Below are 24,997 nucleotides of genomic sequence, written 5' to 3'. Positions count from 1 at the left end.
GGCTTTGATGGTAGGGATTCTCCCTGGGCTAGGGGGACTTCTTTTTCCCCCCATGGAGAGATGAAGGCATTGGGAAAGCATAAGGGAACTTCACACCAACAGTAAAATCACTCAATTAGGTTAAGAACCTCTCCTTCACTTCCCAGGTGAACACTCTATAACTAGACTATGCAGAGTCCCAGGGCAAGTCTGCTTTCTCTGTGTTCTCACCCAGCAGTATTGTGAAACAAACGAAAAACATCCTGATGCAAACCCCAGAGAAATACTTTGTATTATTCTGTGAGAGAGCTTGAATCTGGGTTTGAGAGATCCCTTGCGATTGTCTTCAGTACCAAGCAACTGCCAGTCTTTCCCTCTTGCCAAATGAATATTTAAATAAGTATAAAAAATAGAGCAGCTCCACTAGGAGACATGAAGAGAGAGTGATATCTGCTGCTTTTATTGAAGCTTTGTGGGGACATTTACTGCTAGTTTGCTGCTTGATGGTGTTACAAGATCCTGGCTGTTAACAGGAACACGACATAGCAGCATTTGTTTGGAGAGCTTTTTGAACCTATTTTTTTTCCCTAGCTGTAAGATTGCAACTTTTGGACGTGGATCTTGCTGTGATCAATAGCCTTGTTCTTGACCGCAAATGTTTGGTCTACAAGGGTCAATGAGCACTCTTGTACAGTATTTGTATGATCACTTCCCTGAAGAAGCAATGCTCCTTGCTGTGCTATATGCAGAAGAAAAGTATCCAGTGACACTTAGGATGATAACTCTGATGAGGGTTCAGGAAATACCTTTCCCAGTCACTGCTTCAAATGGACCCAACTCAGTGTGCTGGAGACTGAGGCCAGACCTGCAGCCTGCAGGTCTGTTGTGTTGCTTTTCTGTAGTAGACACACAATTCAACTAGGGATTGAGCCCCACAGCAAGGGTCACCTCTTCTCCCATGCCTCTTGTGGGTTGCAGAAGCATGAGAAGGGTCAGTGTTGCAGGAGGGGAAAAAGTTCATTGTGTATCCTAGGGTAATAAGCTCCAGGTTTGGCAGCGATGATTAGCTGCTGCCCCGGTAGTCACATATAAATTATTTTAAATTTATGGTTGAGACCCCAGGTCTGGGTACCATTTTAGCATATTTTGAGTCGGAGTAAGTAAGGATTTAGTTCTCAATGTAAGTTCTGCAGCAAAATCTGAATTGATAGGAAGATCAGCTAGTAAGACTCACTGAATGGCCAGAACTCCACATTAAAATATAGGTCACCTGTTTCTCCCTTGTAATTTTAGTATATTTGCATTCAATTATTTTTTCTTCTGGCGTCTGTTTGCCCTCAAAAATGAATAGCTGATTTAAAATATTCCCAAACATGTAGTTTTCCAAACATGTAGGTTTTTTAACATGTTTTGGCAATCCGTGCCTCTAGAATGCTGTCACAGGCATCCACTCTCAGCCCTATCCGGGCAGTCATCTGGGCCAAGGATCTCTCAAAATAGCTTTATTTTATTCCAACTGTAAGTTCCAAAACCCCCAAAATCCCGTAGTACCTTCACCCTGCTTCCGTTATAGGAGCCTGTTCCTGTCCTTTGTCCTTTCTCTCTCCATGCTCGATCCTTACATACAGTTTCTCAGCAGCCTCTAGTAACATGCCTGTTCCCTTATCATGGCTTAGGGAAACAACCTGCCAGTGGTTTATATTTGTCTTGCCAGTTATAAAATTATCTCTAGATGTTCTTAAGTTACTCTTTCTGTTTAAACTGACTTGATGAGTAGCTGTTTCATCTTGAGCTAGTTGTGTTGACAAGCCACATTTTCTGGGACTCATTTCATTTGTCCACACTGAACTATGTAATCACAGTCCACAAAGGCTTTGGGTTCTTCAGTTGCTTAATTTTCAAAGCTTCCCACAGAAACGGGATGAGGGGAATCTTAGCATGTGTGGTATGCTAAGATCTGGGCATAGTATGTCCAGAAGGCAGGATATTTTGTTTCACTGGTTTTCATGCTGGTGGGAGGAGGCAAATGCACAATGCAGTAGGGCAAGAGCTGGAGCCTCCAGAAACAGAAAATAAGTGTTCAGCACTAAACTACCATTTAGTGCAGTATTATCCTCCTACAGCGCTACTAAACCAGTATAGACACGATTGCTGAATTTAATCGGAAACAGTAGACTAATATGCTTTGCAATTTAGAAAATTGATGCAGTGGGTAAACTCACGTCCTGCAGTAGTATTGTGTACGCAATAAGACAGCCCTTTGTTTTTACCATTACAGACCTTGGAAAATACCGCATTCCAAGGCACTTTCAAGAAGACCCTTAAACCTGCTGGACCCGCACAGCCATCCTGCTAAGGCCTACCCCAGAGAGGAATCACACATTATGGGAGAGAGTTTTGAAACGGCAGAAAGGATGTAAAATCCTGCAAGTGGGAAACAATGCAAAGATTAAAATTTAAAAAAAAAAAAAAAAAAAAAAAAAAAAAAAAAAAAAAAAAAAAAAAAAAAAAAAAAAAAAAAAAAAAAAAAGGAAAAAGAGGAAAGAAAAGGAAAATAGTGGGAAAAAATTGTACAGGAAAGATTGTTCATTTCCATAATCTGTTGTTTTATATTTGCCCTCTCCACTAGCCTAGCAATAAAATGTTGATGTCCACGCCCTTTTTTGGGGCTGACTCTGTACGGCAGTGACACCATGGGGCACAAGGTGCTGGTCTGCGGCTTGAAGGCTCCTGGCTTCTCATTAGGGCATGGGGCTCCAAAACCCCTGGGCATTTGGTTTACCCTTGCATCACACTCAAGGCATATCATGGAGGAATCTGCTTCCTTCACAGTGCAGATACAGGTGTCTTGTCTCTAGCATGGCTCCCTGATGACACAGGGAGCTGTCACCAGGAAGGCAGGTGGTACTGTGATCTGCCATTTGCTCAGCTTCAGTATTCAGTGTAGTCCTTCACCCTTTTTGAGGTTACAGTGCATTTGTGGGAAAGCATCTTGTGCTTTCACAAAGATAGCTGAAGGTGTTAATGCCAAACATCTCTCTCTCAGCAGTTGGTGTGTTTGATGGCTTTGTTGGGCTGCTTACTGGTCTTAAACCATGAATGATTTTGCAGACATGGAGCATTGTGACATGTGACAGTTCTCTTGTGTATGTGATGTGAATTTCACGTAAGAAAATACAACAAACTCAGTCAAGCTGTTCAGTCCTTGTCAGTATATTGATTTAAGTGAATATTTAAAAATCCCAGAAGACAGTTACATGGTTCCAAAGGGACTCCTAGAACTGATGTTAAAGAACTGGGAAGAAGCACAAAATAAGAGGGGTGTCTGAAACATAATAATCCTGTAGCAATCTCTTCTAGGCCTGCTGCAGGGTTGTCCATTAAATTTGGGCTATGTCATTATATCTCACATTATCCTCCATAGCCTTGAATTTTCATTTGATTGTGATGTACATATAATGTAGTTCTGGCCCATACACCAAAAAATACAGAATAGGTGAAAGACTCTGAGATATCACTTCCACACTTACATTCTTTCTCTTTTAAATAACTACTAAATATTGTATTTACTTAAAAATCAGGCATGGTGGATGTGTATACCAAATTATACACCAAATTGTCTATCTGTGTATATATGCGCAAAATAACTAATCTGGTGTTAGAGAGGTTTTTTTATCCTTGTAACGAGAAATAAGGGACAGGGCTACATAAAGCACAGTAAGTTTTCCTTGCGAATTACACCAGATAAAGGGAGTCCCAGCACATGCATAACTCTGTTGATCACGTGTCACTTCTAGGGTAAGCTGAGGAGAAGGAGCAGGGACAGATGCACAATGTGATTGAGATGTTTGTCATCAAGTACAAGCTAAGACGTCTGGTAGTTTAGGCTTAATCCTCTGGGGTTTCTTCCATAACCTAACAGAGGCTGTCTGAGGCTACATTTAAGAGAAATAACTTAGAAAAGCTGTGAGGTTCTACATTAAAAGTAGTGGGGATAAACCACTTTCACATAAAACCCATATTGTATTGAATAAGTTTACAGGATACATTGCCTGCACCCTGAGCTCCCGTCCAGAATTCTGTTTCTTTTTCACCAGTCAGAGCCACATTTTATTTGTATGGTCTCTTTAAATGAGAGAGACCTGTTGCATAAGTTTTCTGCAATTTCCTTCCTTTCTAGAAAATTATCAGTCCAGGGCAATTTTGACACTTCCATTTCATGGTTAGTCTCAGCTTTGTTCTCCCAAGGGATTTTGACAGGACACAAATCCAAGGAATGGCCTCTGAGTGCAGCCTGGTTCTTAACAAAGGACTGCAGGAAAACTTCACAACTCCTGCTCTTGTTTTCTGCTGTCAGGATGCTGAATCACAAAATGTTGCTTTGCTTAGGGGCACTGCTGTGGCTAGCATCAGGAAGCTTTGTGTAATGAATCTCAGTACTTAAGCACAATGAAGCACAGATAGACAGTCACATCAGAGGGGAGCTTTACAGTCATGTACCATAATCTCTGCTTCCTGACTGAGAGGAAGCAAAGGCAGTACTACATAATCCTGGGGAAAGCTAGTATCTTTCTTGGCATAAAACACAGGAATAAGGACACCACTTGTAATTTAATTTCTTGCTTGACTGGATCACTTATTGCACTTCCTTGTATTTTGGTATTTGTATACATTATTCATATCCAGTTAGGATGCCACAAAAGTACGCCAACTCAGTAGTGAGTGATACAAACAATTGCGTCTGGGATAAAGCAAGTGCTGTTTATCTGCTTAGCACCATAATCTCACATTGTTTTGGTTAGAATTGTCGCTGTGAGAAAAATAAGGAAGAAAGCTTCACCTTTTAAGAGTATCAGATAAATAAATAGGTGCATTCAGGTAAGCACCTAAATTCCTGGATATTTCTCTGTATTACATATAAAAGTCAGATTCCAACTCTCATAAGCACATAATTAGGAAAAAAAAATTACCCCCCCATCATGCTTGGCGTGGTGCTCTAAAATATAAAATGTGTAACAGCCATTTATCTATTTAAATCAGCATTTTAAAATGGAAATTAAATAAAGAGGCTAAAATGCAAGTCTCCTAGAGACTATTTTAACATTTTCAAAGTCAAGAATGCATTTAAACTCCTTCCTATCCTAAAAGGTGTGATGTTTTAGCCCATACCTCTGTTGTTCACCTCCCCTCAGCAAAAACAAACAGAGCTGTGACATTTCACAGTCACATGATAATTCACATACAAATACTTGTTAAAAATAAACACTCTGGGTATTCTGTAAGTGTTTATTTTGCAAGGGTCTCTGAGACACCTTGTGATTTCATACATCTTTGAGCTAATTTAGATGTGAACAAAAATTAGGGTACTGAAGGATATAATGTGGATCTCTAATATCCTTCATATAAGGACAAGACTATGAAACAGCACAAGTACTATATAAAGTTAATACAGGAACTTGTTATTTTCCTCAAATTAAGATGTCTTAAAAATATTTTTGATTCATCCCAGCGATTCAGTGCAAAATTACTGATCTGAAATGCAGAACTCCTGCTAATTTATTTAATCCTTTTCTATGCTTAGGGACACATAAGAGGCACATAAGAGCACACGAAGAGGACAGCACTCTTAGATGTTTCCTCTTTCACTGATGTGAAAGGCATTTTGCATTCTGGTTTGTCCACCAAGCTTATCCCTGCTTGTGATGAGCACTCCCCTTTGCTCAGGGTTGCTTCACAAAACAAAACACTGCAAGACAAACCGCAGAGGCTGCAGTCACATGCTGACAGAGCATCTGATTTTTAGCAAGACTCTGTAATTCATAAGTGAATCACATACCCCCAGAGAGAGAAGATGGTCCATCTCTGTTGAGGGAATGCAGGCATGTATGATTTTCTACTCTCTCAGAAATTAAGTCAGGGTTTTATCCTGACTATACAGTGTTAAACTCTGTCCTGTATTACTCTATCTTTCATTAGAAAAATATCTGAAAAGCTCTTGGTGGATGACAGTAGCACATACATTTTATTTGCTGTGGGAAGAGGCCCCCACATTGCTCTCTCAGTCGGTCAGTAAGGTGTTTCAAAACAATTTTGTTAGGATGATGTCTGCTGTCACCAAGGCACAAAGACCTGACTATCCTGACTTGAACCATTGCTGTAATTTGGGAATGCTTCTCACACCTCTTCCCTATCCTAAGGAAGGATTTGGAAAAATTTCTCACCAGCTTACCTAATAGTTCAGGTTAGCCCCCCCACTCCAACCTCCCATTTCTTCCCAGAGCTACGAGCATTTTTGACATTGGGAATTCTACTAAGCTTTGGAAACAAAAGCCCCACAGCTTCAGTTTGCATATGCCTCGACAGCATGAACCACTGCCCGACTATACTAGCCTTTGTGAGACTGCAGCCTTCATATCTCTGTGCCTGGCAGGCAGCAACAGGGACAGCACACAGCACGCTAGCCAGGCATCTGAAGAAGCCTATTTTTCTTAAAATACCTGCAAGTTCAGACAAATTCATTTACAAATACCTGTATATGGATATGATGGATATGGCAAAGCAGAGGCTAAGTTCTGGTGCACTACTCAGTCCAAAATCTGGACGTAGTCTTTGCTAAATGTCTGTCCCACAGATGTGTGTAATGGATCAACTTGCTTTCTTATATTTTTGTCCTTGGTGATTCAAGAGTTTGTAAAGGGAAGAGCAAGGAATTTCAGAATCTCCTTTGTTTTCTTTGATTCTTTTTTTATTTCTTTATTTTTTTTTTAGTTAGCTATGGTTTGATGCTTTTCTCGTCTGTCTTCTGATACTGTTTTTCATCTGCCCCAAACACACTGAGAACCATTCACATGTAGAACAGAGTTCTGATCACACTGAGCTCTGTTCTCCCCGTTCTCTGTGTCTCAAGGACTTTGAATGGGCAAATTCATCATTGCCAGATATTTGTTTAGGGTTTCCAGACCTAGGTGTGGGTATCTGAAGAACAGACTCCACAGAGAAGACGTGCACTGTCAAAGAGTCACTAATAAACATGGCCAACACCAGAAGTTAAGTTTTCTGCTATGCCAGACTCTAAGAAACCACTTTAAGTGTGGGTTGAAAAGTATATTGTATTGATAGAACATCTGCCTCCACACTGAAGTTGTTAAAGACTATTTAATTTTGAAATAACAAGTCAGCTAATTCTTCAGAGCATATATGTGCTCTGGCATTCAGCCTCCCACACCTGACAAGCATAGGTTAAAAGTCATTATCACTGTAAACAGCAAACAATTGTGAAGGTTTGAAGTAATCACACAAGTTGTCAGTTTAAAGCCCACTTGAAAACTAGAAGCTCCAGGTTTTTTGTTACTGCATTATATACAATTTACCATTTATAGCATAACGCTTCGGTTTATCTCTTCTTAAACTGTGTCTTCTTCTCTGCTCTGTGGTTCTTCTTCTGAGGTGTGAAAGACGTGGCCTTCTTCCCCCAGTAAAATTAACCTTGCAGAGAGAAAAAAGGAAAACTAATTACTGTCTGCTGGATTCCTTGAGCCAAATCTCAAGGTCAGATACCACAATAATGTCATCACCACAGAGGGTGTCTCTGATCCTCCTGGCTTGGGAAACAGGAGTGAGAGTTGTCCATTTCAGCAGTAGATCATTAGATTAGCTCAACTCTTTTGCAGCACCACAGCCAGAGATGTCAAATCTGATCTTAAACTCTAGAAGAGCCCCTGATCTGATTCCAGTAAATCCTCACTAGTAGATGGTTCTCTGATGTTTGCAGTTCCAGTCTGATCAGCCCCAGAGAATCATAGATTCATTTAAATTACCATCTACAAGCCACCTGCTATTTAGTATATCCTCTTTCTCTTTACCCAACACTATTATGCCTTCCTCATCCTTAGTGTATTAAAGCCAAGAATGCTTTTTCTTTCTTACTTAAAGTTCTTGTTAGTCTTTCTCTCTATTCCAATAGAATTTTTTTTTTTTTTATGTCGTCTTCTGTCCATTTCTTTTCCTGTCACAAGCTAAATCTTCAGATTTAGGTTTAGTTTAGCCTGTTCTGGTTGGCTTGTTAGCTTTGCATTACCAAAGAAAGAATTGTCTGGAAACTGGGACTTAGTCCACATTACTCACTTTTTACATTTCAAAGCCCCTCAAATAAGCTAACTAACCAGACAGCCAGCAGAAACAGACCCAAGAAACAAAGAAACAAACAAAAAAAAAAAAAAAAAAAAAAAAAAAAAAAAAAAAAAAAAAAAAAAAGAAAAAAGCAAATCCCACAGTGTAAAACCCTCACAGAGGGGGGTTTATCTACCTTGAACTGACTGACAAGGAGCTATGCTTGAAAGCATAGCCACAGCAGCACAAACAACTGCAAAAAGTGCTCAGTGAGCAGATGCGGCACGTGGGTGGCGTTAGCCCCACTGAGCCATGGGTTCTGAAGCCCCAGGTGGCCGATTCGTTTTGTGAGCACTTGTGTGCAACCCAGTAGCTCCCCAAAGTCCTCAGGAGATCGTGCATGCACAATGTGGGCTCATGGGGGTGTAGTGGGAGGTTGCGTGGGTGTGTAGCAGGAGCTCATGTGTGTGTGCAGTGGCAGCACAGGCTCCTGTGGAGTACAAAGTATGGCCCCAGGTATCTCTGTGCTCTCCAGTCAGTGAGTAGTTCTTCCTCCTTTATTTTCCCATACGCTCTGAAACATACAGTTATGCAAATTTCTTAATCCTTTGTGTTACATACACTATCTCAAAAATCTCTCCTGCCACCATCCCAGACAGCCAAGAGATTTGCTTGCAGATACTTTGGGCTATCATAGCCTGTAAATCCACAAATGCTTTAAGCTGCCCTAAGCCAGAAGTGACACCCAAAGCCATCCTTTACCCCATGCCATCACTTCACTTATCCAGGGACAAGAATCTGGACAACCATGCTGTGAACTCCAAGTGGGAATTGATAGGGGGGGGGGGGTGTCCCCATTTTTTCCCCTTTCTTTTTCTGGCATAGTTGTGACCCAGCGTAGTTGTCCCTGTCATTCTCTGCCAGTTGATTGAACAATTGCTCCAAGGGTTGTGCTGACACAGAAGGGAGGGTGGAGCGGCAGAAGGGAGCAGCTGGGGAGCACTCCCACAGGCACACAGCTGGCTATTGCTGCCCTGGTGAGATCTAAAGCACACAAGGCCTTTGCTCTGTCTTCACAGTGCAACTCAGTGCCTCATCTTTCTGGACATCCTTCTGGGACTGTGGTCACCCTGGTGACCTTGACTCTTCTGTCCTCTTTGGCAGACACTCACAACTTGACAAGAGTGGGTGTGCAGTTAACTCCCTCCTGCTCCTCAGTGTTCCATGGATGATAATTATGGGCATGCCTCACTCTGCTGGGGAAGGGTGAATGACCCGTAACCTCCATCCTACTTGTACTGCTCTTTGCTCCACAGCTCTTAATGATTTCTTTCTCTCCAAAACCTGCTGCTATGCCACTGATTAGCATAATTAATTTAAAACAGAGAACAATTATTTCCAGCCATCACTTAGACTGGTATTTGTAGTGAAAACCTATCTACCTTCCTAACTTTTTCTATTGGCTTAGAAATTCTCTATCAGATCCTGGCATAGACAGAAGTTATTGAAAATTGAGCTCCTCATCCTACAAGAAAAGAACATGGCCTTGCTTCTTTTTATGTAGGTATCTTTTGATCCAGCCATGACAACCGTACATAAAACCCAACCTTTCAAGGACACAAATATTTGAAGAGGAACATGCTTCTGCCTAGGAAAATGCTACAATTGGAAAGGCAAGAGGGTTTGGCATGAGCTGAACACTTTACTGGTCTGATTCTACAGATGAAGTGTGCTTACCTCCCCAGTTACCTTGCAGACCAGAAAGTTTGTGGTGTTGGTGAGCTGTCCCTTGGGAGTGTGGAGCGCAGTCAACCTGAGTGCTGGAGCAGGAACTGCTCTTAAATGTGTGGCAGTGTGCCAAGGGACATGGTACACATAGTATTTCTTTCCTGTATTAAAGCTGTTTAAAACTATAAACATAAATTTTTAAAAATGAGGACTTGATTCAGGGCTATCGCTCTAAGCATCAGCATGATGCCACCATCACTTGTCTTGAATTTCTTCCCCACTTTGTTTTCTTCCTAATGTTATTGATGGTCAGTTGTTTCATATGAGATTATATAAAATCTGGGGCTGTGCTATTCTGGTTTTTTTTTATTTGACTGGAGGAATGTGAAAGATTTTCTTACAGCTTGGACGACATCTATTGAGGAGGATCTCTGACCATGCCTTCAAATAATAGGTAACACATCATACTGCAGTTCAGTTTTCTCAGCTGCCAGATAAAATCATTCAGTTTGTGTCTGTTTGAGGAGTTTGATTGAGAGGAGAGAGTAATTTCAGAGCAGAAGGTGAATGTTTCTAGTTTCACAGCTGTTCAGATATAAAACATTGCAGATAGCAATTTACACTTTCCTGACACAGATGTTTGCCTCATGGGATGATTCATTTACACTTAAGAGAAAAAATAGTGGCAAAAGTGACTCTTCCCTCAGATTCTTTATATTTCTCACTGCAGATTTCAACAGTCCTGTTACCTACCCTGTTCTGAATGACTAGCTAGAAGCATTTTTCTGCTTCAAAGAACATAAAGTAAAGCAATTAATCCACTTCTTTCAGAAACCGCCTGCACTGCCACCCTGCTTCCTCTGCCAGACTCTCTGTTACTGCACCCAGGGGTTTGTTATAAAGCAATTCAGACACTTTCATGATGGTATGCCAGCTTCTTGTTCAAATGAACAGAAGATCCATCATGCCTCTGGGCTCAGGATACAAATAATCACTCAGCAGGAATTACCCTGGAGAAGACTGCCCCCAATATGACTCATTAATCCTCATATTGTAAAGACAGGCAGGCTACCTAATTTTTTGATAACCAAAGAATTGTATGTGAAGTGCCATCACTGCCTGAAAGGGTGGGAGGAGGAAGAGGGAAAGCATTGCCATAATTAAAAATAGAAGAAAAAAAGAAAGGTGTAGAGATCTGGGCACTAGTTCTAAATAATGGCTCTGCAGTATTAGCACACACTGCTAGTAAGACAAAGCCAGCCTACAAGGATACTCAAAGTTGAATGCTTCTAAAGTATTCAGTATTATTTATGCAGTTGACAATGATTTGATAAGTAGAAAACAATTCACTGAAATACAATCCACTCATGCACTACATTTCCCATAATTATAAACCTAAATTCCACTATAAATCCAAATATAATTCTACTGAAGCATGAACCTTGAGATTTAGAGCTGATTTCTGTAGTGTATATACTGCATATCACCATGTAGGGATCGCCCTTGACCAAAAGGCAGACCACTGCTTTGATGGAGCTTGGCAGCATTTTGACAACAACCACCTCCTGCAGAATGCAAACCTGGCCAGGAATTTTGGGTTTGCATACTCTATTGCATGATTAGTGTAATAACATGTTTGATTTTGGCTGAGGAGCACAACTGCAGTCACAGGAAGAGAAGTGTTTGCTGTATTTTGAACATGTCTTGAAGCATTTTGAACTGCTTGAGGAAATAGGCTTCTTTCATCCTTTCATTTAGCAAGAATTCATAACAAGACCTACAGATGCCCAAAGCTTGGAGAGCAAAATGCTCTGAACTCACTCTGGGGATACATACGAATAAGAAGAAATACAAGGCAGGTGCAACTAAGTAAACAATAAGTGACAGCCAACCGCAGCAGCTGAGGGATGATGGCTGGCAAAGCTGTTGACTCAGGAAGACCCGAGTCCCAAGCAGTGCTTCAAAACAAGTCTTCCACCTTTTCCAGGGTTCCTGAGCAGGGCTCTCTGTGTCTGTGTGCCCTTCACTGTGCATACAGCAGTGCATGTGTGTGAAACACATATAGAACTGAAATACATTTCTCTCAGATAATCAGCTGCATGTTGCTACTTGTTTTGTAGAATTTGCTCATGTGACTGAACAAAAAGCACAGGAATTAGAAAGCTTTTACTCTCTCAGTTGATGAAGAAAACTGGAAGTCTGTAGAAATGTTAGATGTGCAGTTTAATCAGAAGCTTAACAATCCCTGTAACTTTAATAGGGCGTAAGAGAGAGCATGGTAGCTAAGTTCCTAATCATGATCATGTTTACATTTACAAATCTCAGAGATCTCATTACATCTGATAAGGAATTTTATTCTATAGCATTCAAAGTGATTAGGTTTGCAAAACTGCTCAGCAGAATGTCTTATGTTTTATTCATATTAATTTGGAAGTCATCTCAAGGCATCTACCACTCCAAAATGGATATGCATGCATTCTGTGTACATCACACTGTGCTCTCATGCTTTAGTACATGGTGAGAGGAATGGCTTTTTTGGTTCATGAGCAGCTGTGCTGAGTATGTAGTACATGCACATACCATCCATGAATCTGTTGTTTTGAGGTAAACAGTAGTCTGGCAAGCATGCACTATGATTGTTTGATGGGAAGAAATGCTGAATTTTGATTTTCATTTTATTTGCAATACAATGACAATTTTTTTTTGCAGAAATTCATTGATACATTCCATGTGCAAATTTACCTGAGATTTTTGTCAAAGCACACATGTGTATGCATGTATTATTTTTATTGATACCGGGGAAGACAAATGAGAATTTGCATTCACTTGATAGGGTAAGGAAGAGGAGAAAATGAAGTGGAAATTGTCTTATATTAATAGCCAAAACTACAATCTGCAATTCCGTATTGAATTACCTTTGCAGATTGAGTGCTTAGGAGACTATTCATTTTGTGTCTGTCTCAATAAGGCAAATGTTTCCCTGAAAAAAAAAAAAGGAAGCACAATAGTGAAATCACATATAATGAAAGCTAGTGACTATTCAGCTAGAGCTCCAAAAGTAAAAGAAAGGAAATATTTAGAAAAACACATTAGGGAAATAAGAAACAGAGAAAAAAGTGGTAGCTGAGTATATCTTAAAAACTCCACCAACAAAAACTTTTGGTGGTGCTTTTGTAAATAAGGTTTGAAAGGCAGATGCTTCTTTTTCACCATTTTGTCCTGTGTTAAGAACACCATGGGCGAAGTCCCTCTGACAGCTAGATGCACAGCAGCCCTTGCCATCTGGTATGTAGAGCACATCAAGGCTCAGCAGAGGAAGCAGAAATGAACACCACAAAAATCCATTTTAAACAATATTGTGCTGGAGTTAAGAAGAAATCTATATGGAATTTGAGGTGACAAGAGGAGAAAAGATGGCAAAGCCCTCAGATGTAGGTCAGGGACAGGCACCTATTGAGTGGTATAGCCACCACGTGTGCACATGTGTATAACCACTCACTGGGTGTCTTTTTCTTTTCAATCTTCAGGAAGAGGCAGCCAGAGTTCTCGCCCACCAGCCAGTGTCCGTCGGCACATGTGCAGCTTTGAAAAATCCCACACTGCAGTGAATGTGTAAGAGAAGCTGCATGACAAAGAGTGGTTTTATCCCTTGCTTTCTTTTTCTCATTGGTTTATCATGTCTAATGATGGGACAAATGTGGTGCATGCCATAAAATATGGGAAATTTGCTTATGTCCCCTTGTTTCACACAATGCCTTAAACTGATTGTCCAGATGTGATGAAGAGGACAATGAATTTTTTTTTTTGCAGGTTTTATTTTTTTTTCTAAAGCCTTCAATCTTATTTCTAAATGCCTACAACTTTGCAAATACATCCTCTTTTTTTGTACTAATTATATCTTCTTTTTCCATTTAGCCAGGATTTTTTCTTTTTTACAGTTTTGCATAGAGATGACATTATCCTGTGTGTTTTAAAGAACAATCTAGCGCCTATGTCATGGCGAGACACCTTTGCTGTGCTCATCTTTTGCTAACTGTGCTTGTCAGTGAACTGCGGCTGCACAGCCAGCAGAGGGAACACAGAAAACATTTGTTTAGTGGGATTCTTAGAACAGGTAAAACATTAGCAGGCACATGTAAATATAACCAGCAGGATTTGGCCTAGGAACAAACAGTATTTTAAAATAATACCAGAGAACTTTTTTCTGTTATAATTTCTGAAAGATGTTCGGATTCTGCATATTCTGCATTCAGTGAACAATAGCAAAATTCAGCTCTTCAGGAGAAAAAAGTGCAAATACTGCCCTCTCTGAGCAAACACAAACAAGGTGGAGAAAACATGCTAGCTGTTGCAGAAACTGAAAGGCTTTGCCTCATTTCTTCCAGATCTTTGCTCATTTCCATCTGATAAACTGCAGATGTAAAACAGTCCTGCTCCCTGCTCCAGGGAAGGTTGTGCAGTGACTAGCTGGAAAGCCGCCTGTGATCCACTGACACAGCATTTTGAGCGGTGCTGTGTCGCTACAGTCAGAGACGCTGTTCCCCTGCTCTAATCAGTGCAGAGCATTCTAGCGCTGTGTGTGTCTCAGACACTTTATGCAACTTGTGAACAGGTAGCAATGATGTTAATTCAATCAAATCTACCCCTCTGATTTGCAGATCAGAAGAAACCCGTAGAATGCATCATACATTTGGAGCGGTAGTGATGGCTTTTACAGGGCTTGTGCAGCAACCAGATTTGGCACCCTGAAAGGCAGACTGTATACAGGCAGTGTAAGGAATAGTACAAACATTTTGTTACTAGCTTTTAATCACAACAATATGCCCTTCTTTTCTGAACTGGAACAAGTTCTGCAGATTCCCAGGGCACAGATTGTCAATTGTCTGTCTGGAAACTCAAATGGGAGCCCAACACAGACATACTATTAGGAGGCAAAGGCAAATGCAACAACAAATTCTACTCAAAAAAGCACGGGCACAAGCTGTGAAACTCCTGAGCATGGGGAAGGCTGAAGCTCATGCTTTTTGCATAACAACACTTGGGATTTTTTTTCAGTTTGGAAAAAAAATCCCCATCCGCATGAGCTCCTGAGAAACACCTCTGGTGGGACTCCAACCAGTCAGTGGAATTTCAAAGGTCTGTGGCAGCTGCCCAGATAAAAAAGGTTCTAAGAAGCAGTGGAGCTTTTCAGACCTGCTGAGCATGAAGCTATTTTGGTTTCTCTGCCCATCACTGCCCCTCAGGTTTCCTTCTCCCTCCAGCCAGGGCTGATGAATTCTGAGGCCTGGCAGTGTCGCACTGTGTCCTGGGGAAGGGCATGTCCTCCATCTGCAACTGACTGCCCAGGCTCCCTCTGGCCATAAATCCCAGTTTGAGCAGTAGACGTGTGTCTGTCATAACACCAGCTGCCCAGCATCACTGCCTTGTCTCATGCCTCAGTCTCATTCACCAGAATTGCTGCAGTTTGCAAGTCAAGGTTTTTCTGGGAAAGCCCTGCTTCACTATCACAACATGCTAGAAATCACCATGGGTGCTGTGATTTCCTTTACCTTCCAGTTACAGGCAAATAGATGTAGAGTCTTGAAACTGTCCTGTGTTTTGATGAACATAATACTTAGCATCAGGCTTTTATTCACTAATGTTAATCTCCATTCTCTGTATAATTCTGAAGATGATTCAAAATGCAGAATCACAAAAATATAGAATAATAAAATTTTATTATCATATTTATAAATACCAGAAACATCACCTCTGAGTGTCAGGGCTCTTTTCTTCTGAAGCTGCACATTCATTGCCATGGAAACTTTCAGATACACCCAAAAAAACCCAGAGGCTTTACATCTGCTCTATCTACTGCAGAATATTAGGGAGAGCTGTACGTTACAAACCAGGGGCCTCATGACTAGACTTCCTGTGGCAACAGGGTTAAGTTTGCACTGGCATGTTAAGGCAAGTCTGATATCTTTGAGCACTGTTCAAACTGCCGGGAATATTGTCAAGTGTACCAGAGAATCTGACAAGTTCTAGTGGGAGAAAGACCTCATTGACCGCTACCTCTGCAAGGGTTGCACGCATTTTGGCAGCAAATATCCAGGGCAACTGGCTTGTCTGTTCATTAAGAATTTATCCCTGCTGTGATAGAGCTATTGACTAGAAAACATTCTGGATGTTTAGCATGAATTGTCCCTTTTATAGCTTCATCTAGAGGTCTCAGTTGTGCATCTATATGCCAAGTGAAATACCTCCCAGCCTCCATGATAACACCTTTGAGATGTTTGAAGAAAACTTGAACCTATTTGGCTATTTTAGTTTTATCTAATGCAGTCTTTTCGCTGTCCCCAGTGTTTTTTGTCGCTGTTCAGTATACAGCTTTCAGCTTGTCAATATCTTTCTGTTAAAAAACATGGTGCCCCGAATAATCTTCTATCAGAACCACAGAGGATTACAGAAAGCAAGGAAAAACCTCCAACTGTCTTAACTACTATTAAACTGCATTAATAGGAAAGCCCTCCTGTACCACAATGTGGTGCTTTTGAGTGGGGAGCACAGAATTCATGGGCAATTTTTGTGGTTTTATTATATTCAAAGTTCATTAATTAGTGTTTCTTATTCAAAAGCAGCTCCATGGCAGTTCTTTTGATGTAATGTTTTTTGGAGGTTTTGATCTTCACAGCCTCACAGTCCTACATACTATTTTGCCTAACTTGCACCCACCTACACTCTTTCTAAATGATTTTAATACTAGCATTTTCTTCCTTTTTTCCTAAGCTTTCCAGGTCCCTTTGTGCAAAACATTGTACTTTTCAGTTTTCAGGTTCTATTAACTGTGTGCCTTTTTGAGCCTGTCTGAATAAGTGCTTCAGTTCAGGCATTATCATTGGCTGCACTGTCATATACATTTATCTAAATGTGCATCACGAGACATCTTCAGATAACACAAATATGCTTCTTCATTAATAACAGATACTCTCTGATGATTTCAACTATTCTTTTTCCATGCTTTAACTTTATTATCCTTAAAAAAATTACAAAAAAATTATTCAGTAGGATGAATTGATTCTGAATATTTGGTGAGGTTTATTTATTAAAAACAACAAAATAAACAGATTCAAAAGCTATTCACTAGCAAGAGCACTTTTCAATTTTGATTTGATTTGCACATCTCCTATCTTTGTTCCCTGAACACAGAATGAATTTTCCTGCTGTTTATGACAAATTGTTTATTATCCAGAACTTTGTATTATCTATCAGATTAAGTTGTTTTCTCAAAGCAACGCAGTAGGAGTTGTTTGATAATTTTTTTCAAAATACCTAATGAACACACATGTTAACCATATTTTTTTCACCAGTAATTAGAAAGATGACTGAAATGTGGCATAGCTTCAACATTTTAGATGAGACTAAAAATTTATAGTAGTAATTATAATTAGTAGTGAGACCTTCATACACATGATCAGTGTAATATTCTCACACCTTTACTGAGCTGGGTAAGTAAGGTCTGTGATACGTGCTGAAGTTGTAGACATTCAACTATCTTGAACTTCAACTACACTACCATTTCTCACCATCCCCCAACTCCCTGAATTCCAAGTTGTATAAAAGTGCTAGATATAATTACTGCATCCACATAACAGGCTGTATAATATTAACATTTCAATTTAAGAACAAAAAAAACCAAACAGTTACCAAGAGAGTCAATGTACATTAGGTAGCCTATCTGTAACTCAGATAAAATACTATTTAACTTTTGTATTAGAGTAACCAATGAAGGAAATTAATACATTAAATTTACTTGACATAAGCCAGTGGCAAGAGAGCGGGTTGGAAAGGCAGCTCTCTGGGCTTGTGCTTGCTCACAACATCCCTAAGTATCATCAGGTTCTTCCCCAGCAAGACAACATGACATGTTGTGTTTTCCTATGTTTTGTGTAGCACTTTCCATCATACATTTAAAGCAGCACTGTAATTTACACAGAATATTCTGTCCCATGCTCACGGCAATTTTTTCCACAAAAAAAAAAAAAAAAAAAAAAAAAAAAAAAAAAAAAAAAAAAAAAAAAAAAAAAAAAAAAAAAAAAAAAAAAAAAAAAAAAAGGTGGAGCAAAAAGGAAAAGTTAGTCCAGTAACTTAAATTTCCAGAAACACAAGTAAGAGGTCAAACATTGCTATAATTATACAGCACCAGAGTGGAGTCCTTCTGTGAGAACTGTTCTAAGTTCCTCTTATCATCAAGATAGAGGTTATAGTGTAAAAGGACTAAGGCTGAACTTGGTTTGTGACTCGTGTTTTTATTTTCATTTAGATATTAATGTCAGGCAAAAAATCCTGAGCATACATCAGATAGGGACTGTGGTTAATGATGGCTCCCTCACTCACGGGAGAGTGCAGAGAAGTTTTGCTAACCCAGGTGTAAGAGATAGATCCCTAGAAGCAATGCTCCAGAAGTTAGGCTTGTATGAACACGTTAACCAGCATGGCTTGTTCTGCTAATGAGTGGCAGGGCTGGCTGTGGCAGCTCTGAGAGGAGGGGCTCAGTACAGGGAGATATCACCACTCTGGATTAAAATCAGCTCTCTCCTTTAATCAAACATCATGTCCCAGTGGCCTTACTGAAATGGAGATAATAATAGAAGAGACCTTGGTGATACCAGCTAAGCACCTACAGGGTGCTGCAGTGCAGGTACTCGCCTTAAATTTTAAGCTTGTTAGCTGAGGCCCTGGGAACGGTGAGGCGGAAGCGGGACAGAGCTTTGCTCAGGCTCATTACTACTTCTTACATGACTGCTGGGTAGGAGAAAGTTTGTAGTTGGCTAAATGCCTTTCTGTGGGCAGGGCAGAAGTTCCTCCACTCGTTTCCCTAGGACGGCATACATTAGCAACTGCTATGCGGGATGAGAAAGGTTTTGTCCAATGCACAGTTTTGAACAGGGCATTTCCTTTTGCTCTGCATCCCCGCTGTCTCCAAAGGCTGGCCATCTCTGTGTCAGTGCTCAGAATCAGCCCTGTGCACTCTGCATCCTGGAGCCAGCTGTCAGGTGGGTGTAACTGTGCCCCGCTCCGTTAAGGTGGGAGCATTTGCTGACTGGGAAGTACCTGACGCTGACCTCATCTGCTTGCTGATAGTTAGGGTTTCTTTTGGACTCAACTTTTGCTGACAATGTTGATAGGCTCTTCTTGGTTTGCACTTTATGTTCGCTACTAAGATTCCTTCGTAGAAAGGACTGCCAGATTATCTCGATGCTTCCTACTAGCTCTGGCATTTCAGTTACTATAGTGACTACAAGGAGGAAGGTTGGGACAAAGCATCAGTCTGACAAAGAAAGAAAGGTAATATTTATCGTTTCTCCTATATCCTTTTCCTGTGGTTAATTGCCATTGCTGCTTTTTAAAAAACAGCCTTAAATCATAAATCTGTGTTCTGAATCTCATCTAGCACCACCAGGCCTGGCCCAAATGACTGTATCCCTCATCTCAGCAAGTTTGAGATCCTCCCTCAGCTCATGGCCATTTGGAGAAGAAAACAGACCATCATTCTGGCATACTAAAGGGATGAAACAGGAGATGAACTCTAACAGATCAAGGAATGTCCCTTGCTGTTTTAACTGGAAGGGCTCTTTCTCAAGCACTTTGCCTAACTGTACCTGAAGTCATTTCCCAACCTGTGGGTTGCTGAAGTTAACTTCATCAGAGCACATATCACTCTGTTAAACCATTTCATGTGATATGAGTTAGGGATTGTTATGCATAAAATGATCAAGACCAAAAAGGACAATGTTTCAGGCACAGAAAATTCAAAGTTGATTTAATTCTCTGTGCTCTGTATCTCAGGCTGTAATTGTGCTGGTGAAAGGATCAGAGAGTTGCACAAACTAACTTACCTTAGACCACTGGGACAATAATTTTTCACCTTAGAAGCATTCAGCCTCTAAGATATAAAGAAACCTTTGCTATCCAAAGTCTAAAGTAAGGCATCTTCAGGATCCTGCAGTGTGGAGAGTGCATCTGTTGTGGGGTGCTCAGACTTTATATTGGTCCAAGGAAGCCAACAGGGTCAGATCCTCTAGGCATTGGCAGAAGCAAGATTCTGTTCTTGGCCTGAAAATGGACTTAAATCTGGGGAACTCCTTGTCACAAGGAAGAGCCAGATTTTGAGCATCTGGAGATACTGTCTAATGAGCTGTAGGGGTGTCCTACAGCTGAGCAGGATTATTTTGAACCACAGTCTCAGATTTGGATGCATCAGTTCTTTTAAAAACCTTCAGCTAGTAACTATTAAGGTCTGAAGTTATTTTCTGTCTTGTTTAGTAATTAATAATCATCTGAAAGTACCAGAAAATGACTGCCCCAGTCATGCAGAGAATATGTTATAAAGATCAATGCGTGTTATTACCAAGACTTTTAATTACCAAAAACAACAGCAGATCCTCTCATAGAATTAATAAAAATTCACACAAGATATATACTTACTTTTAATTCCTCCAAAAACCAAAACCTATAGATAAAGCTGTGAAAACTGAGAAAAACCAGTGAAATGTATGTCCTTGCCTTTAAAGCATAAGCAAGCCCATCTTATGTGTTTATAAGATATCCATGAATCTGTCTCAACATTTAGGCTAGATGTGAGGATTTGAAGAAATAGTAGTTGGAGTGTTACACTGTGTATAGGTAAGTACATACCTAAAGATCCTTTGAGACTCCGGGGGTTCACATCTAGGCAGTAAGTGGGAAGTCAAGATCCTATAGGATATTGTATACAGTACAAAGAAAATTAGGAAAGACAAATAAATACATTAAAGATATTAAATGGGTAAGTATCCTATTGATAAAAGCAAGAAACCACCAGTTAGTCCCACCTTGACACTGGGCAATTCAACATCAGGTTTTCAACACCCCAACTGTAATTCAGCTTGGTGCCCTCTCTTGCCTTTGAGGGGAAAACCATCCCTTCTTCCATTATGCCAGGCAAATTATTTTGATCTTCACCTTCTTCCATGGATAATTCCTTCAAAAGAGAAGATGACAATCACTTGGTAACCATGCCTCCCACATGCAGTCAGGATTCTCATTGTCACAAATGCGGTGATTCCTTGTCTTGGTGAGACTCAATTCAGGTCTGAGCTTTTGCAGACCCATCTTTGCTTATGTCTAAATGTCAATTAATGCCATTCAAGATGGCTGGTCTTTGTTCCAGCATAACAAGTGTTTTTCTTGCATGTTAATTATGAATTTTGTCTGAATGTGCTAATCCTGGTGTGACACCCTACCAGCAATCCAGAGCCCAGGTATTTCTATGACTGTCTTGTGACTCCACCTCAAATGTGACTCATTAACAGGCTAATTAATGGTGCATGGACACAGCAAGGAGAGCAAGTTGAGGGAAAGAGCTGGAACAAGAGTCTGAGGAAAACAGTAACAGAAAAGTTGGACATTGTCCAATAGATCCCACAGAGAGCCACTGCAGCTCTAAAGCTTTGTCACAAGTCACAAGCAGTAAGATCTGGCAAGTGGAGGCAAGGTGCATCAGCAGCATCAGCTTTCCTCATAGAGCAAGTTGGTAACAGATAAATCTTGATGAAGTGTTTTGTCATGTTTGGGTATTGCAGTCCCAGCACCATGGTTGTTGATTTGAGCTCAGTTAAGTGCATTATGGAGAGTGCTATGGAAGAAAGAAGTCAGAAGAGCAGAATCTGAGAGTGAGGGAGAGGGAAGTGAGCTAAACAGGAGCATGATCTGAAGACAGAGGTAGTGAGTTCCTTAAAATAGCAGTGCTTGCCTTTGATGTAAAATACAAAATCTTGGGAACAAAATGAGATAAACAGATGGTGTTAGGAGGGATTCAAAAGTGAGATGATGCACAAGAAGTAGGTATGAAGAAATAAATTATGCAGAAGTGGACTTAGGATAAAAGGCAGCAGATAATCATCATATTTTTTCAGAAAAGCCCTTTGCAGTATTTGTAAACTACAGCATCAGCAAAATACAACATGAGAGCCCTTGACTTATTTTCCTCTCCACAAGAAGAGACTTGTTTTGAAGTTAAAGCAGACAAAATGTGCTTCTGCATGAAGAGTTTGCAGATCTTGGCATGTTAAAACATTACTTTAAAAATCTTTCACATCCAACAGTTATATTCATTTGTTTATCTGTATAGCACTTCAAAAAAAAAATCATATCACAGCTCATTCTGATAAAAACAGGAATGCTTCTAAACCTTCATTCTTGTCTTTTCATTGATCAGTATGATACAATTTTCATTCTTCAGCTGGGAACTTGTCTTTTTTACTTTCTATGCCAAAGCTCTAAATCCAAGCAACGCCAGATCCTACCCACTACATGCTTTGGGGAGTTACAAATTTTTTATATCAGCCCTTTCTCGTGCCCCAGTTCCCACAGAGGTGGTGGATCCAGTGTTCAGAGTCTGGAGTTGAACTTCCTGGCTTGGATCCAGGTCAAATGCTTTTTTTCTTTTTTCTCCAGGAATATTTACTGCTCAGCAGAAAAGTGACACATTGTCATGTACGTTTTTGTTTTTTTTTTTTGACAGATTTACAACACTATCTGTGTTGTACCAGCTATGACAAAGTCAGTCAATATTTTTTTTTAATAAAATTCAGCTGGCAATTATTTACTCCCTGAAAAAGAGAACTGCAAGAGTCTGAGGAAAGAAAATCAAAATACTTGGAATGATACTGCAATACAGTAAAGGGAAGCGAACTCCCCTTGTGTGTAGCAGCAGGAGACGAGGCTGCTCCCACCTAGTTTGCTACCCACATGCAAGGCAATCACAGAGTCTGAAATTTAATCCTCAGGGCTCCTGGCCACTGAAGGATGAAACCCTGAGATAAGGCTGCTTTGAATAAATCATCTCAGAATTTCTGTCTGTCTCTGGTTTCCACACAGGTGATATATATTATAATTTGTCAATGATCTCTACTGCCTGACCTGCAATGAAGAAAAATTGCTTGATTCTCTTAAGCAACACTGCTTAGCACCATAACACAGCTGCTCTGTGTGCTGCTCCCTTCAAGGGCACAGGGAAATGCAAAAAACCCTGCAGTTCCTCAGGGGCAGGGTTTGACATGACCCTCAGATCCTCACTTAGCCAAACTGCCCAGCGCTTTGATGGGAGTATGTATGAGGAGTCAGAGAGTTTGACTCACTTGGTCTTGTTGCTGCTTGTTCCTCCACCCACAAAAATCAGCTGTTTTCAGTCCCACGCTTTATCCTGGTTTGTAAATAATAGTCACCTGGGAAGAAGTGCATTTGCCTCCTACCTGATGGAGGCCCCAGGAGTCCTTCATTTCTCTGATAGCTAAACTGTTCCTAAGTGCAAAAGGGGGAGAGGGAATAAAAAGGAAAGAAGGAGTTAGCAACAATTCCTCTCTCTACCCAGCATGCCAAAGGCTATAACTATGAGTTGTTTTTCTTCCAACAGCTTGAAAATATTTCCTATAAGCTGTAAATCAGGCTTAATTAAAGCTCTTCCTGTGACTTTTTTCCTTCCCCCCCTGCAAGGTGGGATGAGCAAACCTAGATACAAAAATTATATAACTTGAGTCCTCAAATCACAGCCGGCCCTCCTGGAGCCCTTCCCACAAGCTAGCCTTTCCAGGCTGGCTGTAAGATGGATAACCATCAGGAATTAATCACATTTGGATGAAATTCAAAGTAATTGCTGCTGTTAAAAAAGATTGTTGTTTTCTTATGTAGTTTTTCTGGGAGGACACAAAGAACTGGAAGGGGGGGGGGCTTATTAATGATGCAAAGCAATCAGTATTTTCATAGGCTTGTTTGTTAAACTGCCTGTGTCCGCATAATGTAAATGTAAATAAACCCATCTTTATTTTATTTATAGTTCTAATGGAAAGTCTGTGTCATGGTCTGAACCAGGTGGAAGACAAGATCCCAAAGGGGAACATACATGGCACAGACTCTCAGTGCATGTGAAGAACCAGGAGACAGGGTGCAATCAGACAGCAGTGATCAAACCCCTCACTAAAGACTACCATGGCCAAAGCCTGACTTTTACCGACATCAGCAGTAAGACTCTGTGCAATGTGGTGGAGGAAGAAGATAGAGAGCCTGTTCTCCTCAACCAGGCCAGCAGCCCCTCCATGATGGTGCACAGACGGGTGGCAACCACCCCACCTCTGCAGGCCACAGCAGAGGAGACCCAGCTCTTCTTGCCTGAGCAGTCCCCCAAGACCCTGCCCCTGCAGCCACAGTCTCTCATGGACCAGCTGCAAGGAGTGGTCAACAAGTTTGCCACTGGCACCACAGAGTTCAATGCCGCCCTCCCCACTCCCGGCTCAGGGAACGGTGTGCGGCCCCCGTACCAGCCCCCGCCACCGCAGCAGTCACCCCTGCAGCCTTTCCAGGTGGCTGCCTTCAGCGAGGAGACCCTCTCTCCCCCAGCTGATGAAGCGGAGAGTGAGAAGGTAAAGCTCATTCAGGGATATGTGTATGAGAAAAACACAGAGGAGGAGGAGGACGAGGAGCCGGTGACCAGCAAACTGACTCTGGAAGACTCTCCGGCACTGACGCCCCCATCTCCTTTCCGTGATTCAGTGGTTTCAGGCAGCTCAGTGCCCAGCTCCCCTGTCTCGGAGTCGGTGCTCTGCACACCCCCAGATGTGACCTATGCCTCTGTCATCCTGAGGGATTATAAGCAAAGCTCATCCACCCTGTAGATGCTGCGAGAGAAAAGACAGGATGGACTTCGGCAGCTGCCCTTTGGGAGGATTTGAGGAGACAAGTCTCCCAAGACTGTTGGGAGAGTGAGCAGAGAACAAAGTCACAAGTGACAGGGCAAAAATTTCTTCCTGTACTTAAATACCTAAAATGAAACAAAAAAATCCATTCTGAGGGCTCAAGATTCTCTATCTGTTAGAAATAAAAATATTGTACTTTGGAAAAATGTTAGGAAACCATAACAAAGCACAAACCCAAGAGACAACTTCTATAGCAAAAAAAATAAATAATAAACTCACAGGAAAAAAAATATAATCACACGTAGTCACACCCTCTTTTGGCAATGCTTAGAAAGGACTCTGGGAAGTGTGACCTGGAGAAGTCATTAGCACACCTCATGACTGCTGTCTGTCTGCTACGGAAGCAACACACCCAGGAGCTGGAAGGGTGGAGTGTGGTGAGGGGGAACGGAGCTACTTGTATATGAGAC

At 41.0% G+C, this 24,997-nt stretch overlaps 1 protein-coding gene and 1 long non-coding RNA gene across 2 annotated transcripts in view; both read left to right on the top strand.

The window, feature by feature from the left end:
- The window catches only part of GRM1 (glutamate metabotropic receptor 1), a 45,989-nt gene extending 21,318 nt beyond the window's left edge, over window positions 1-24,671 (top strand). Inside the window, exon 6 of the mRNA XM_027887370.1 lies at window positions 23,672-24,671. Within this exon, the coding sequence (XP_027743171.1) occupies window positions 23,672-24,506 (835 nt within the window). The 3' untranslated portion in view covers window positions 24,507-24,671. The remainder of the gene's footprint in view (window positions 1-23,671) is intronic.
- Window positions 1,659-23,167, top strand: LOC114059190. The gene is made up of 3 exons (XR_003571605.1): window positions 1,659-1,670; window positions 1,757-1,758; window positions 22,819-23,167. It is a non-coding gene; the product is annotated as an uncharacterized LOC114059190 (long non-coding RNA).
- Window positions 24,672-24,997: the final 326 nt, after the last annotated feature.

The sequence above is a fragment of the Empidonax traillii genome, unplaced genomic scaffold (assembly GCF_003031625.1).
Source record: "Empidonax traillii isolate 1590-97213 ecotype Southwest subspecies unplaced genomic scaffold, ASM303162v1 scaffold207:size1520225, whole genome shotgun sequence".
Classification (NCBI taxonomy): Eukaryota; Metazoa; Chordata; class Aves; order Passeriformes; family Tyrannidae; genus Empidonax; species Empidonax traillii.
The sequence above is the reverse complement of the archived record's forward strand: the minus strand, read 5'-3'. Positions and strand labels throughout refer to the sequence as shown.